The sequence below is a fragment of the Pocillopora verrucosa genome, chromosome 5, assembly GCF_036669915.1.
Source record: "Pocillopora verrucosa isolate sample1 chromosome 5, ASM3666991v2, whole genome shotgun sequence".
Classification (NCBI taxonomy): domain Eukaryota; kingdom Metazoa; phylum Cnidaria; class Anthozoa; order Scleractinia; family Pocilloporidae; genus Pocillopora; species Pocillopora verrucosa.
The window spans coordinates 5,397,765-5,411,882 of record NC_089316.1 but is presented as its reverse complement, the minus strand read 5'-3'; the positions used below and the strand labels follow the sequence as shown (position 1 = coordinate 5,411,882).

The 14,118-nt window shown below is 38.7% G+C and overlaps 1 protein-coding gene across 1 annotated transcript; it reads left to right on the top strand.

The window, feature by feature from the left end:
- The first annotated feature begins 667 nt into the window (after nt 1-667).
- On the top strand, nt 668-13,400 carry LOC131770447 (uncharacterized). The gene is made up of 16 exons (XM_066167436.1): nt 668-869; nt 1,567-1,629; nt 2,312-2,440; nt 3,044-3,196; nt 4,054-4,174; nt 4,495-4,607; nt 5,221-5,292; nt 5,696-5,920; nt 6,495-6,668; nt 7,788-7,967; nt 9,031-9,171; nt 9,994-10,256; nt 10,866-10,947; nt 11,322-11,432; nt 11,917-12,063; nt 12,508-13,400. Exons 1-16 carry the CDS (start codon nt 773-775, stop codon nt 12,630-12,632), a joined length of 2,196 nt encoding a protein of 731 aa, XP_066023533.1. The 5' UTR covers nt 668-772; the 3' UTR covers nt 12,633-13,400.
- The last annotated feature ends 718 nt before the right edge of the window (nt 13,401-14,118 follow it).

Sequence of the window (14,118 nt, the reverse complement as noted above, 5' to 3'; positions counted from 1 at the left end):
AATGATAAAGAAAAACAAATAATGACCAAGGTGATGATTGCTTCTAAGAACGTGTACGTGTCTACGGTCTTGAAGTTTAAGCACAACATATGTTGTTTTCAAAGAGAACCTGCTAACGTACAGGAACCTCTACTTAAGTCAAATATCATCATTATATTTCAAGTCACGTTCTCGTTACGTGGATTTTCCTTTCGGCATCAAGCCTGCCCACACAAGATCTGTCAAACTTGATGTTCTATAGAATAGAAATATGTTTTGCTAATTTTCTATTCATTTATGCGAGAATGTGCCGCCAAGCATTTTCCCTCACCATCGCAAAGATAAACACGGAGGCTGCTTACAGTTTCCAAAAGCAAACAAAACTAGACAGGTTTATTCTATGAGATCCTTTTAAAGGCGGCAAAGCTTTTCTCTTCATCAATCAAGATTACTAATTTTGATCCTGCAATACTCAATAAAACCAAATCAACTGCCCCCTCTCGCCGATAGACCCAGTAGAAATGTATGGGAGGAAAATCTGAAGAGATGATTCTAATACTCCATATTTTCTTCAGTGAAAATCCTCTTTCAACTCATTGTCTGCAATGTAAATGGAGAACCTTTAAGATTTTAACAGCTGTCAACAAGGCAATAGATCGTACAAAGATCACCCGTGTCATAAAGACGTACCGCGAGTCGATTCCTATGAAATAGGAGAGCTTAAACTGCTTCATTATTACGTAGTTGCATGCTGTGACAGAGATTGACCTCTGTCTTAAGGACTTAAAGAAGTATGGCATACTCAGTGCTGCGTTTATTTCTCATTTTTGGCCTTCACTTTTCTCGGTGCTACTCAAAGCCTGTCAATGACGGGAATACAAGAGACACAAGTAAGTAAGGAACTTGTTGTTCATGTTATTGGAAAATGTAAAAGAAAGGTTCATAAACTTTTCTTGGTTTTCATGGCAAGCCAAAGCCAGATTGGTATATTTTGAATAACTGCGTAGTGCTTATATACCTTATCATTTTATCAAATTTACATCCCGCTAATGTCGTTCTTGATGCCATTATGTTTTGCTTGTGTTTCCTCAGTAAAGGTCGGCAGTGGGGTTATAGGGTTGGACGACAGCTATTGCTCAGTATGGACAAAATTGTCAAATGTTTTCGTGTGTTCCTTGCATGTCGCTGCCCATAATAATCGATTGTGGAGCTATCTTCTTAAGCTAGATCCTATTAACACAATCCACCGACTGTTGTCATCAGATCATTAATAGTATTTAATGTCTGCTCTTCACGTCACGCTAAACGTTCAAAACCACCAGGTTTAATCTTAATGATTGCGCAATATCCTAGAAATAACGATCTGTTATTGCTGATATTGCTGTGCTAAATGTAAGATAGCTCACTAAACAAAAGATCAGTATTATTCCAATACTGACCGAGGCCATTCGAAGCTGTTTCAATACGAAATAAAAGTAAATATCGGGGCCATGTTGGGAAATTTCCGGATGGGACATAAATTATAGTTAGGCATTCTTTACAAATTTCATTGTAACTATAACACGTTGAGCAAAAATTCCTTTTCAGACGGACAGGAGAGAGACTCGCCATACGCGATGAGAACTAAATTGGATGAAATTGCTAACAGAGGTGGGTTGGAAGCACGCAAAGGAATTGATTCTGTGCTAAAAGACACCTTCGAAAATGACCGTGCTATTGACAAAATGTAAAACAGTCAGTTCAAGGATTTCACTTATCTGAGCGGTCGAAAGATAACAATTGGAAGCAAAAGAGATAAGAAAACAAAATTCAAAACAACTTATCAAAGTCTATGATTAAGAGAAATTAAAAACATACTGTAGTGAATCGGTGTTTCAAATAGCTCAAACACGCTTCAGGTCAAAGCAATGAAACCGATTGCTATGTACACGGATGTGTTAATTTTTCGAGAGTTATTCCCTGTTATTGTTTTCCCTTTTACAAGTATCCATAACCTTTGGCAACTCTGACTAACCCTTAAAGTCGTACCAAGCAAACTACAATCATGGCAAAAAGTCCTTCGAACCATTTTGAAACTACGCTCGACGATCATGTAATTTATATGTCTTAGTAAAAAAAAATCACCTCATTTAACCTTGACATTGTCAGTTGAGTAAAGAAAACCTTTCTCTCCTTCAAGGGAGACGGAGGAAAGACTGTTGCCCGAGACCGCGATTCTAACTTGTATGCATGCACACTGAGGGAAACACGAACATCATGATCAGAATCTAAAAAGCTCTTCACAAACTATTGGCCATCCTGAAATGACTAAATCTTGGGTTTTTGATTTCAGATTATGAAACAGTACATGGTCGCATCTTAGCAGTCAACATGGCGCATCTCAGGAAAAAAAGACAAACAGCGAACATAGAAACTCAGTCAGGAGGAACGGTGTTTGACAGAATAAAGGAAGCTAACAATGGTACCACCCAAGTCCAGTATTAAATATCTCTTCAAAGTTTGTTTCATATCCGCAGAAACTTCGCGGAATTTTCAGGCACAACAAATCCTAGAGATGTAGCATTAACAAGAAACTAGCCAGGGATTTTTGAACCGATTCGCACGTTAGCTTTGGAACACAAGGATGTTGGCGATCCCTTGACCTTTCTGTGAAGGAGAAGATTCCTTTACCAATCCCAAGTGTTTTATAGTGCATTTACCCCATGCACCATGGCTTACTAACTTTGTTTTTTGTTTTTTTTGTTTTTTTTTGCTTCGTTCTACATTTATTTTAATTCCTAATTGTTTGATGGTTTATTTTTTCACACAATACCCCTGAAGACCGCAAATTGAATTTCAAACTAATATCATAGTACATTTGGATCAATATCAGTATCAGGGAAACTGCCCACCTACCCCTCCCCTAACCCAACATTAACCTTAACTTGTTGTCAATTGACTGTTGTTGAGTTAGGGGAGGGATAAGTGGGCAGTTGCCCAGATACTGATATTTATCTGTACATTTTTGTGTGATGTCTTGGCCTACATTTCAATGCGTAACAAACCGCCTTTCATACCCCTCCAGGAAACATTTCACAATTCTACCAAGGCGACATTGTGCTGGATCCTGAGTTGAAGGAGTATATAAAAACTGGTGGCAACTCGCGAAATGCAATAAGAGGTCGTAAAAGACTGTGGACCAGTCGCATCATACCCTATTGGGTCCCTTCGCACATGAGTAGGTTTATATTCAAGGATATTTGGCTTATGGACCACTCATTACTTATCAGGGAGGAGGGGGAAGGGGTGAGGGCGGAGGATTTTGGGAAGGATCCTATGGTTTCTTTCTTCCTTTTTTTTTTTTTTTTTTTTTTTTTTTTTTTTTTTTACAACATTTGAAAAGGGGGAATACAAAAGCCAACCCTCATGAGTGATCTTTCACAATTATTTGGCCCTTTTTTGCGTGAGAACACAACAAAGCTTCCCGTCTCCAACGAACGAGTTAGTCATCAGTTCAACATGTAAACAACGAACTGAACAGAACAACCATAATTTTTCCTACGAACGGTAGAACTGACGAGGTGAATTTCCTAGGGGGCTTAGAAAAGCCTATTTGATTTGCGTGTAACCCTTCAAATCGATCACGGAAGTTTACATGACATTTCTGACGCAAATACAAGCTTACTGAATTTGATAATAGGATTGATGACATTTCCAATCTGCTGCCAATTAATTGTTGATCAACGAGCTAATTGAAACCATGAACTGATACACATATTTCCAACTTCTGATCTCGTCTTACCTAAAAGAGTGTCGCGCAATATGAGTAGAAAGTTCCCAACTGATCGAATATTTACTCACAATAATTCCTTTTTTTTTTCTTTTGCTTTGTATCGTTTTGTCTTTTTAAAGATATAACAAACAAATAAACGGAAAAAAAAGCAAGAAATAGCAACTTGCTCAAAGAAGGCAATTAGGTTTATTGATGGCGGCATCCTTGATACATTTTTTAGGGCAAATGTTTTTGAAAACTATCCAATAACAAAGTATTAGTCTTCAAGAATTTCACCGCTTTCTCTTCACTTTTTTTTTTAGGTCATATAACTTCAAATGTCCGTGTGGCCATTAACGAGTTTCACAGAACGACATGTTTACGATTTGTAAATTACTACAGTGGCTATCATAAAAACTACATTGAATTTAGCAATAAAGATGGGTAGGTAACGCTCATTTTGAAGGGCCTGCAGCAATTATTTCAACAGAACTGTCGCATCCGATTTGGAACCACTCATAGGCTAATTAACTAGGTGAAATTATTAGCAGAGGCTTTCTTAACTTGATTGATTGAACCATACCAAGATATTAGCTGGGGCTATCCTGAAGTTCCCCTGACCCCACCCCCCTCTCCCTCTCTTTTCTTCTTTTGTTTTTCGTTTTGTTTTTCAACCATGCAAACTATATAATTTATGGTTGGTCAGGAGTACGAGGATGTGATGAAAGAACGTCCCATTTTTATTGTCTTTTTCTTTTATTTAGATGCTCATCCAGGGTAGGAAAGAGATATCATTCCCCTGGTAAACAAATCATCTCCATCGGACCCGGATGTAATAACGTAGGAACCATAATTCACGAGATAATGCACGCCATAGGTGAGTTGTTTGCAGCAGCTTACACTACAGGGATATTATGGGACGAATTTTGGAAAACCGTAATAGTTTTTTTTTAAACCCCTTTCCTCTCTATCCCACTGGTGACTGACATCTTTCCAAGCACTTATTAGAGGGTGGGTTGGGTAGGAATTTGTGTGTTAGGGTGTCTGCAGGTTTAAGCTGAAGAAAAAGTGGAGATGAAGCTTTTCATATAGGGTGAAAAAAACTCAGCTCTATTACAAACACATGAATCATTGAAAGGAAAATTTATACCGCGCTATTTTTGTTTTACCACAAAAACAATTATCTTTTTACGCAAAGTGTGCGACTTAATGGAAACAGTGAGGCTTAATTAAAGAGGATTTTAATAGTCTTTGGTTTCACCTTAGATTCATTTGTAGTCATATAAAATCGCCATTAATTGCCAATTACTGTGAACTTTTTCCCTTAAAATAAAACGTCAGCTTTGTAACTCGTTACGGTGGCAAATTTACGTTATCAACTCAGTTGATAATACTTGATTACCCCATCCGACGAAAACCATATTATGGGCCAAACACCACATCCCAATACTTATAAGAGAGTTTTTCTTAAAAATCCCGTCTTGCGATAGGTTTCTTCCACGAGCAATCACGGATGGACAGAGATAAATACGTGAGAATAAACTGGGAGAACATTCTAACTGGTAAGAATCTTTCCTTTTCCGCTACTGTCCGCAAAACTGCTATTTTCTTTTCTTATTTTTCTTTTTAAAAGTTTTGTAAAAGAGGAATCAGCTGACTAAACCTGTTCATATTTGTTTCTTGATGGCAGCAAAGAAAACAACATTTAATGCAACACTTCGTTCGAGTGTGGTTCCTAGCTCACTCCATCATCTTTCTTATTCTGAATCCCCTAAGTACAATACGCGCTGTACGCAAGACACCTTTCAAATAGTATTTCGTCTTGATTGCCAACTAGAATTCCCTTAGTTGAGAGCTAGAGTACCCTTTCCTACACCAGTATCACCACGCTTTCTCAGGTTTTTCTTTGTCCCAGACTCTTAGAAAACGATTTTGTTATCATTATGATCTTTTTTTAATTTTAAGGATTCTCAGACCAGTTTGATAGATACAGCTGGAGGACGATCGACCATTTGGGTGTATCGTACGACTATCAGTCTATCATGCACTACGATCGTCTTGCGTTTACAAAAAACGGAGAGCCAACCATCGTTGCTGTTGGGAATGAAAATATGGAATTTGGTTCACCATCCAGGAGGCTCAGCTCAAGAGATATTTTGGAAATAAACGCTCTGTACGATTGCAAAGCAAGTGAGTAAGCATTATCTAATACAGTAAGCAGTTTTTGAAAGTATCGGTTCTGGGACCCCTTATTGATTTCGCCTGTTTGCGGTAGAGGTGGGGGGAATTTACCTGACTTCCCCTCCCTTCCTTCGGCTCTGTAGTATTCTAGTGATCCCACTCATTGGTAGTCAGTTTTCTGTGGTTCCCCCGCTCTATGCTCTGTTAGCGATGACTGATCCCCACCACTTTCCCCTTGACAACAAAGAAATCTACCTGATCCTTCCATAGGGCTCTGTAATAATTGTAAGATCCCCCCAATCATTGGCAGTCAATTTTTTACAACTTTCTATAATCCTTTACATAATCTGTTGACAACCAAGGATGCCCTCTCTGTCCCACCTGAAAACTGAATGATTGCCCCCAAAATCCTCCCCCCCACTCCCCCTCTCCCAGACGATAAATATGACTGGTCCCACAGAGACTAAAGTCGGTTTTGAAGGCGTACTTTGGCCAGTAAGGGCTCCAATTATAGGCTTCAAATGCTGCTGCAGATTCTGTCCTTTCCTCTCAGTTTGGTAAGCTTTAAATTTCCTTTTGTCAGCTACATCGTATGGATGGGCCACTTGGTCTGGATGGACTCCATGTGATGAAAAATGTTATCGAACTCGCGAGAGGTACTGCTATCACTCTGGCAACATCAAGTCTTGTGGGGGAAATGTGAATGGGTACGGAGTGGAAATTCAAAGAGTAAAATGTTCGTCGTCTATATGTCCAGGTAAGCAAAGGACAAATAAACTTTTTCATTGTGTGTGGGTTGGATAATAGTTTATCCAGACAGAGAAACGACGACAGATTCTTATACAATACCTTTTGTTTCTATGAAACAAATCTTTTTATCATAAATTCTAGTTGCTTTCCATACTTTCCCCGACCCGTTGGAGTCAAAGCTGTTTGGATTGTAAGAACGCTCCACGGGGGCAACTTAGAGTAGGTCATGATACACGAATGGTGTTTCTCGACGTCTTCCATAACATTTTGAAGTTGTAACAAAGTGAAATGAAAATATGAACCTGTCTTCTTGTTAAGTTTTGAAAGTTTGATAGCTTTTGCATTAAAACAATCAGATTATTCTGGCGCTCTCGATTTCTATGAGTGAAGTGAGAGTTGATTCGAGAATCGTGCTCATAAGTTGTCACGCTGCACAAATCTCGAGCTTAAGTCTCATTGTTACTTAGTGCATGAGGGCGCAGCTCAATAAAAAAAATTCACGCATAGAAATCGAGATAAAGTAATCTTACTGTTTTTGTACACATCTACAAGTCGCCAAACCAAACAACAAGACAAGTTCATATTTCTATAACCGCAACATGTTAGGGTATTTACTTTATATACTGTCTATCACGGAATAAACAGCGAGTAGCATAGCCAATTGCATTGCAGCATTTTTCATAGAACGTCCGTAGCTTTCTACTTAAGCAGAACATTACTGAGGCCTGTCATTTATATAAGGTCTACTACATAACATTTTGATCGAGTGGAAAAGGTTAAGTTAGATGATGTTCATTTTTCATTGCGATGATTGAAGATTTAAAATGTTTTAAAATCTCGAATACTCTCTATTTCCGTATAGCTATTTTTTTGTATTTTTTCCAAACGCCTTTGTAGTATGTACACAAATCAGTGTTTCTCGGAAACTGAACAGAAGCACTTGATCTATCTGGAGTTTAGCCTGCAGTCAGGCTCTCGTGTGGGCTAAAGAAAGTGCAGTGCAAAGCGATCCTACGCATAACTCTCTCTGCCTCGCTTCTCTCCTGCAACTCAACGCCAACGAAACCCCTACGTTGCTCTTTATGAAAGTTCAGATACGATGTCTGATCGTACAAAATATTTACAGCTCCTATTGATGGACACTGGGGTCGCTGGTCAGATTGGGGAAGTTGCAGCAAAACGTGCAATGATGGTATCAGGAAACGCTTTCGAAAGTGTGACAATCCCTCTCCCGCTCATGGGGGGAAAAATTGCCAAGGTTATGAGAGGGGGCAAGAAATGTGTATTTTGAAGAGATGTCATCTGGGTAAGTGAGAAATGCTTGATACTGAATTCATTACATAATTAGCTTTGAAAATTTTGGCGAGATTCTCATAACTTTGTATGTTTTAATGCATTATGTACAGTGTAAAGGTTTCATTTTGCATAAGCCAAATAGATGATTATTTAGGTCTTAAAATCTTAAAATTTGTAGCTTGATGTTGATTCTGAAGTCGAAACAGGTAATGTAGCGAGTTCAGTGTCTCGGACGTACACCATGTCACGTTTCCACCGCAGCCCTGGTATTTTAGTCAAGTTTTGACTTTGTGGACAGTAACTTCGTCATTGATATACGTGAGGCACCATGGCACACAATCATCAAAGAAGTGTATTTTGTACCACGTGGTACAAGTGGACCAATCACACGGCCGGATTGACATCCAAAACAACGATTTGATGTAACGCAATCTCTTAGTCGCGCTGAAGTATGCTGCTTTCACCCGATTGGTACACAACCATCCCCAATTGCGCAAATTCAATCTATTTGTCTACTGACGTCATCTTTTCCGAAAAGCCAATAGATTTACGGGAAGAAAAGTTTGTGGAGAACTGTGGTGCACTTTTCATTTTCGATTTTCACTTGACAAGGGTTTTTTTTTTTAATGGCTTGGGTCTTCCCTCTGCGATCCAGCAACAAAAGCAATTCAGTTCCCACTTTCAGCGCCAACAATTGAGAGCAAAAGTCGACCAATCTTGCACGGCAAACCCGCGTGTATATGCAGAATGGCTTATTATGGCCGCATAATACGATTACTCAGTGGACTTGGCATTTTATCTCTTACTACTGAAAAATAGGAAGATAGAATTTTAAGTTGCGTGACATTTTTTCCAAGGATCAGGTACTGGTATATACATTAGTTGACACTTAGATATGACATTGCGCTATATTTCATTTTCACAAAAGAGACAAACAAAGAAGCACAATCAAGCAAAACGTGAAACAAAACAGAAAACCAATAACAACAAAAATACATCACAAAGAAAGAAATTTATTTATTTAATTTTTTTTAAAATCAGAATTATGCTGTTTTTTGTATTTTTCTTTCCAGAAAAAGATGATGTAGATTTTGAAAATTCTCGTCTTGGGATGTGGGGGAATTCTAATACTGACAACCTCAACTGGAATTTTAATCGCGGCTTCACATCAACGATCCACACGGGCCCTGACAAGGATCATACAAACGGTCAAGGTTAGCTTTATGTATACTTACGCCATCTCTATAAAGTTAAAGTTAAAGTTATAAAGTTAATAAGGAGCAAATGCAATGGAACTAAAAAGATTTCTTGCTTGGTAGCGTTCCTATAATATTAAACAAATTGACCAAAAGAACTATCATCAATCCCAAAGTGTGAAGGAAATATCAAAAGATCGTACAAGATCAGAAAGCGTTCAACATAAGCTGCACAACCGTTTTCTCTGATTTGCTTTGATTTTCCAAAGATTCTCCCGGCCGTCATGATCAGCATCCTATACTTTGTTAGGTGGTACCCCGGGCAGAACTCAAGCTACAATTCACCGTGATTCTTTTCGTTTTTAAGGTGAATTAAGTTCTTCTCCTACTTTTCTCTGACCCTTTTTTCTTCTGAAGGGAGAGCTTCAGGAGGAAAGATTCTGAAGGGCGACAGAGAGTTTCTGAGACTCTGCAAGAATATTCAACTTCTTTCCAATTCCAATACCTTGGTGTGAGAATTTCATACTGATTAGAACAATTCGCTATATTCACTTCGATTACGAACCGGTCGTTACTCATCGTCTGGAGGAAGGGGGGGGGGGGGGGAGATCACATGGTTTTCAGGGGGAACAGAGGGGTATCAGTCGTCACTAACAGAGTATATGGGAATACAAAAATCCTCTCACCCCCTCCCCCCCTCTAGCGATAAATACATAACCGGTCACCTAGCCAATCATTGTTACTTTTAATTGCTTATATTTCTTTCTAAATTTTGGTTATCTTTTAATTCATTCAGTAATTTATTTTCTATACTTGCTTATGAGTTTGTTGTCATGGTAGGCTTTTACTTGTACGTTGAATCTTCATTAACCCGCCCTGGACAAAGAGCAGAACTTGTGAGCCCCTGGACCCCGGCGAGGAGAGGCGGACAATGCCTAAAATTTTACTACACCATGTACGGTAGTACAATGGGAAGTCTGGCCATCAAGCTACAATTATCAAACGGCAAAAACTGGCTTATTTTCTACAAGCATGGTAACCAAGGGAAAGGCTGGAAGAAAGGGATGGGAAACATCAATGTTCCCCTGGGATTGTCGTATAAGGTAAGGACCGTCGTCGCAATGAGGTCGGAAAATCCCCTTTCATCGTTTTTGGGAATAACTCACAAAAAAGTCTCACTAAGATTTCGCTTGATGATTCATCGTATTGCTAGTTGAACTAAAGGTTACCGACATATTTGATGACCAATTTTGACGGTCCATTTTTTTTGTACACTAATACGTTTACGATGAATGCATTGAGTGACTTCAAATTACGCCACGCTCACCACATCGGCGAAGCTTCTAGCAATTGTGCGATACTTTCAGGTCGTACGCACTGATTGGTTGAAGTCTACAGCATAATGCGTTAGTATTGAAAATTAGTGTCGGCGCCTTTAATGTATAAATAGACTTAACTTTGCTCTGTGATTGGTCCAGAAAACCTGCGCCATCCTCTCAACCAATCAGATTCAAAACTAAAAACAATCGCCACTTGGTCACTCGTATCTTCCCGCGCTTCAAACAGGTTTCTCGTTTCACTTTGAGTTTTCATTGGCTAAGGAAAATGTAAACCTTTGTTGTGATTGGCTTGAATTACTTTGGTTTTGGTTTTGGTTTTTATGACACTCATTCAAAAGCTGCTTTATTTACTTCATTTTTTGATTATCTCAGCTAACTATTCAAGGCACAATAGGTCAGGCTGGATACTCAGATATTGCCATTGATGATGTGTACATCGATCCCGGACTATGCAGTGAGTAATGCTGTTAAGATGTTTCATGTTTTCTCTTAAAACTGAACAAAAAATAGATTTTTTTCAGTAGTGGTGTCACTATTACGACTCCGGCTGGCTACAAGCGGTCAGCTCCGCTGCGATTCTCCACTACGGAGTTACAGAGAAGGCGGTGCTGAGCTAGCGTCTAATTTCTCTATAACAAACCACCACTGAATCGAACATTAAGGTTATGAGAATACGGGAAATGACCAACCACCTAAGAAGCTCTTGATTGTTTAAGAAATTCTCCTCGGCAGCACCCTAGGAAATGTATAGAGAAAAGTAGGGAGAATGTGCATATTAATGTTAGGATGTAAAAGGTTAATGTAACTCAATCGTTTACTGTCTACCAGAGTGTCAAGATGATTATTTCACCTGTCATATCTGGGCGACCAAAGGTGAATGTTCAGCCAACAAAAAGTGGATGAGAGAAAACTGCAAGAGGAGTTGCAACGCTTGCGGAGGTAACTAGGAAAACATCGATCTATCATGTACAGCCCTCAGAAACTTGAAGAGCTCTTCCGGACAAAGCTAACTATCATGGAATAAAAATGACATAGCTCTTTCAAGTCTAAAAAATAACAGAACTTTGTATGAAATCAAAGCTGAAAAAATGGGTCTTACCATTGATCTCTATAAGAAACAAAACATTACGACTTTTCTGTTTTTTGCATTTTGTTTTTTGTTTTGTTTTGTGTGTTTCTTTTTTTGTTTTGTTTTTGTAATAAGGTCGAAGAGAATTGTGGTGTTTTAGTTCATAAACTGCAAAGATTACTTTTGGAAAACTTCAGTTGCTATAAAAAGACGTTGTTATACTTTGCTTGTTTTCTAAAACTTTTGTTCTTATTGTTTTTTTATGTTAACGTTTTGATTTGTTTTGCTTTTTCACAAACCTTTGTATTTGTTTAATTTCAGTAATATTGATTTATTCATTTACCTCCATTTCAGCAATCAGTGCTACAACACCACCTCCTGCTAACTGTGAGGATGACAGTCAATACAAAGGTCAGTGCCCTGGTTGGGCTAAAATCGGTGAATGTCAGAAGAATCCAGCCTGGATGAAGCTTCACTGTCGAAAAAGCTGCAAGATCTGCGGTAAGTGTTTATCTAACATCATCACGAGGTTATAAAAGAAGTTTCGCAAAGTTCAATGAACGTTTTCAGTGGCTAAGAATTATCTTAGCCTAATGGCTTAGGTAAATGAGAAATTAACCAAAGAGAGCAACAAGACGGAAAGGAACTATCTTTCATTTTCTCAAAGAACACCACTTGGTACCAAATATAAATTAGTTTAAGTCAGGTTTTGTTTTTCCTCCACTTCTCTCGTCCCCAAATAAATACGAGGAAAAGTTAGTGAAATTACCTTTGGACGACGTTTATTCACCGAGATCACGTCCCGAACGGTGGAAAGGAAAATGTAGTAAAATACAAGGCATTTCAATACTTGTTTTTCTATTTCTGAATATCTAGAGAACTGAGCTCGATTCCCTCTTTCTTTTAACACATTTCTCGGGAAAATTAACTTATTTTTTTTTGCAGCACCTGGTGTAACTGCATGTAGAGATTCGGACAAACGCTGTTCTGCGTGGGCCAAAATCGGCGAATGTACCAAGAATCCACTGTGGATGAAGCCAAACTGCAAGCTGAGTTGCAAGCAGTGCTAAAAAAATTCTGGTTCAGCTTTCAATAACTTTTCATTTTAATACTTCTGCGGACGAACTATCTTCTGCTGCAACTGAAAATTCTGAGTGATAAGAAAACGCAGTGGATTGAAATGAGAGGGGAATCTCGGTGCGGATATCTATCTTACTTTTAGCGAGAATGATTAAAATGTCTCATAACTTCGAGACTGAACCCTGTGATTCACTTTATTAAAAACTGACATTAAATTGCACGTTATCAAAATAATAAAAAAAGTATATTGGGGAAAAACGAAGTGGGAGAAGAAATGCTCTGAACAGGTGAAAACCCTCGATATGGTAGAGAAGGTCGTGGTTACTCATTGTGTCGAATATTCTGATATCAAGGTGTTATCTTTTGTTTCACAATGTATTTTGCTCGTCTTCTCTAGGTAAGCCTCTGATGTATTACTGTAGTTCATGAAGTTCACACTTCCTTTTGATTGGCAGGTATTCAATACCTTTAAAGGCACACTTCTGAGATTTTTGCTCTCTTCGAACCCCCTTTATATGGCTTTCCGGTCATGCCAATCATAAAAATCTAAGTAGTCTATGGACCCTGTAACCTTTTGACATGACCAGCATCTAACTTCTCCCTAAGGTATCACTGCTGAGTCAAACATTAAAATCATGAGACTACAAAAATGATTACAAACTGAAGAACCTCTTGTTTGACATACAAATTCTCGCTATCAGGACTACAGGAAATTCATATGGAACAGTAGCGAAATTATTCTCATTGATGCATAGGTGAAAAAGGTGAAAGCTGTCATTCAAGGTAAAATTTCCTTACCTACCCTAGACATCTTCATGCATAGTTACCTGAAAAAAAAAAAACAAACAATGGCAAAAACAGTGCTTATGTACAGGACTGAAAAGTTTTGTTTTAGAATAGAATGGGGTTACATGGAAATCTTTCCTCACTGGACAAAAAAGGTCATGAAAATCATAGAAATGTCATATTGAAAGTGTTAACTGTAAATATGCACATTGCGGGAAGGGGGCAGGGTTAATGCCACGCCCTATTCATGGTCGACCCATTTTGGCTAAGATCAGTACTGATGTCGCAAAGTTGCATTTGAGTTCTTTTACCTATATATCTTCTTCTGTCCAACTGCCAGATTTCCCTCTATAATCCCCGACACCAGCAGATGTAGAAATCCCGGCACCAGTGAATGCCAGATAGTGCTTCGCGTTCCCGATCAAATCGGCAATTCTTAAAGCTTCGTTGATGACAGTATCGAGGGAGTCGTGATACTCGGCAGATTTCAACGCTTCTTTCACCAGCCTCTTCTCACCTGCAACTAAATACAAGCGGTAAACTCTTTTTGCTCCTCATTCAACTGGTATTAATCGACAAATTCCAGCAATCTTGATGAAAAAATCCATCCGTTTAGAGAAGCTACCATGAGGTACTAAACTGCGAACTTCGACTCTTCCTTTCGAATATAAAATACGAGGAGATTAGCAC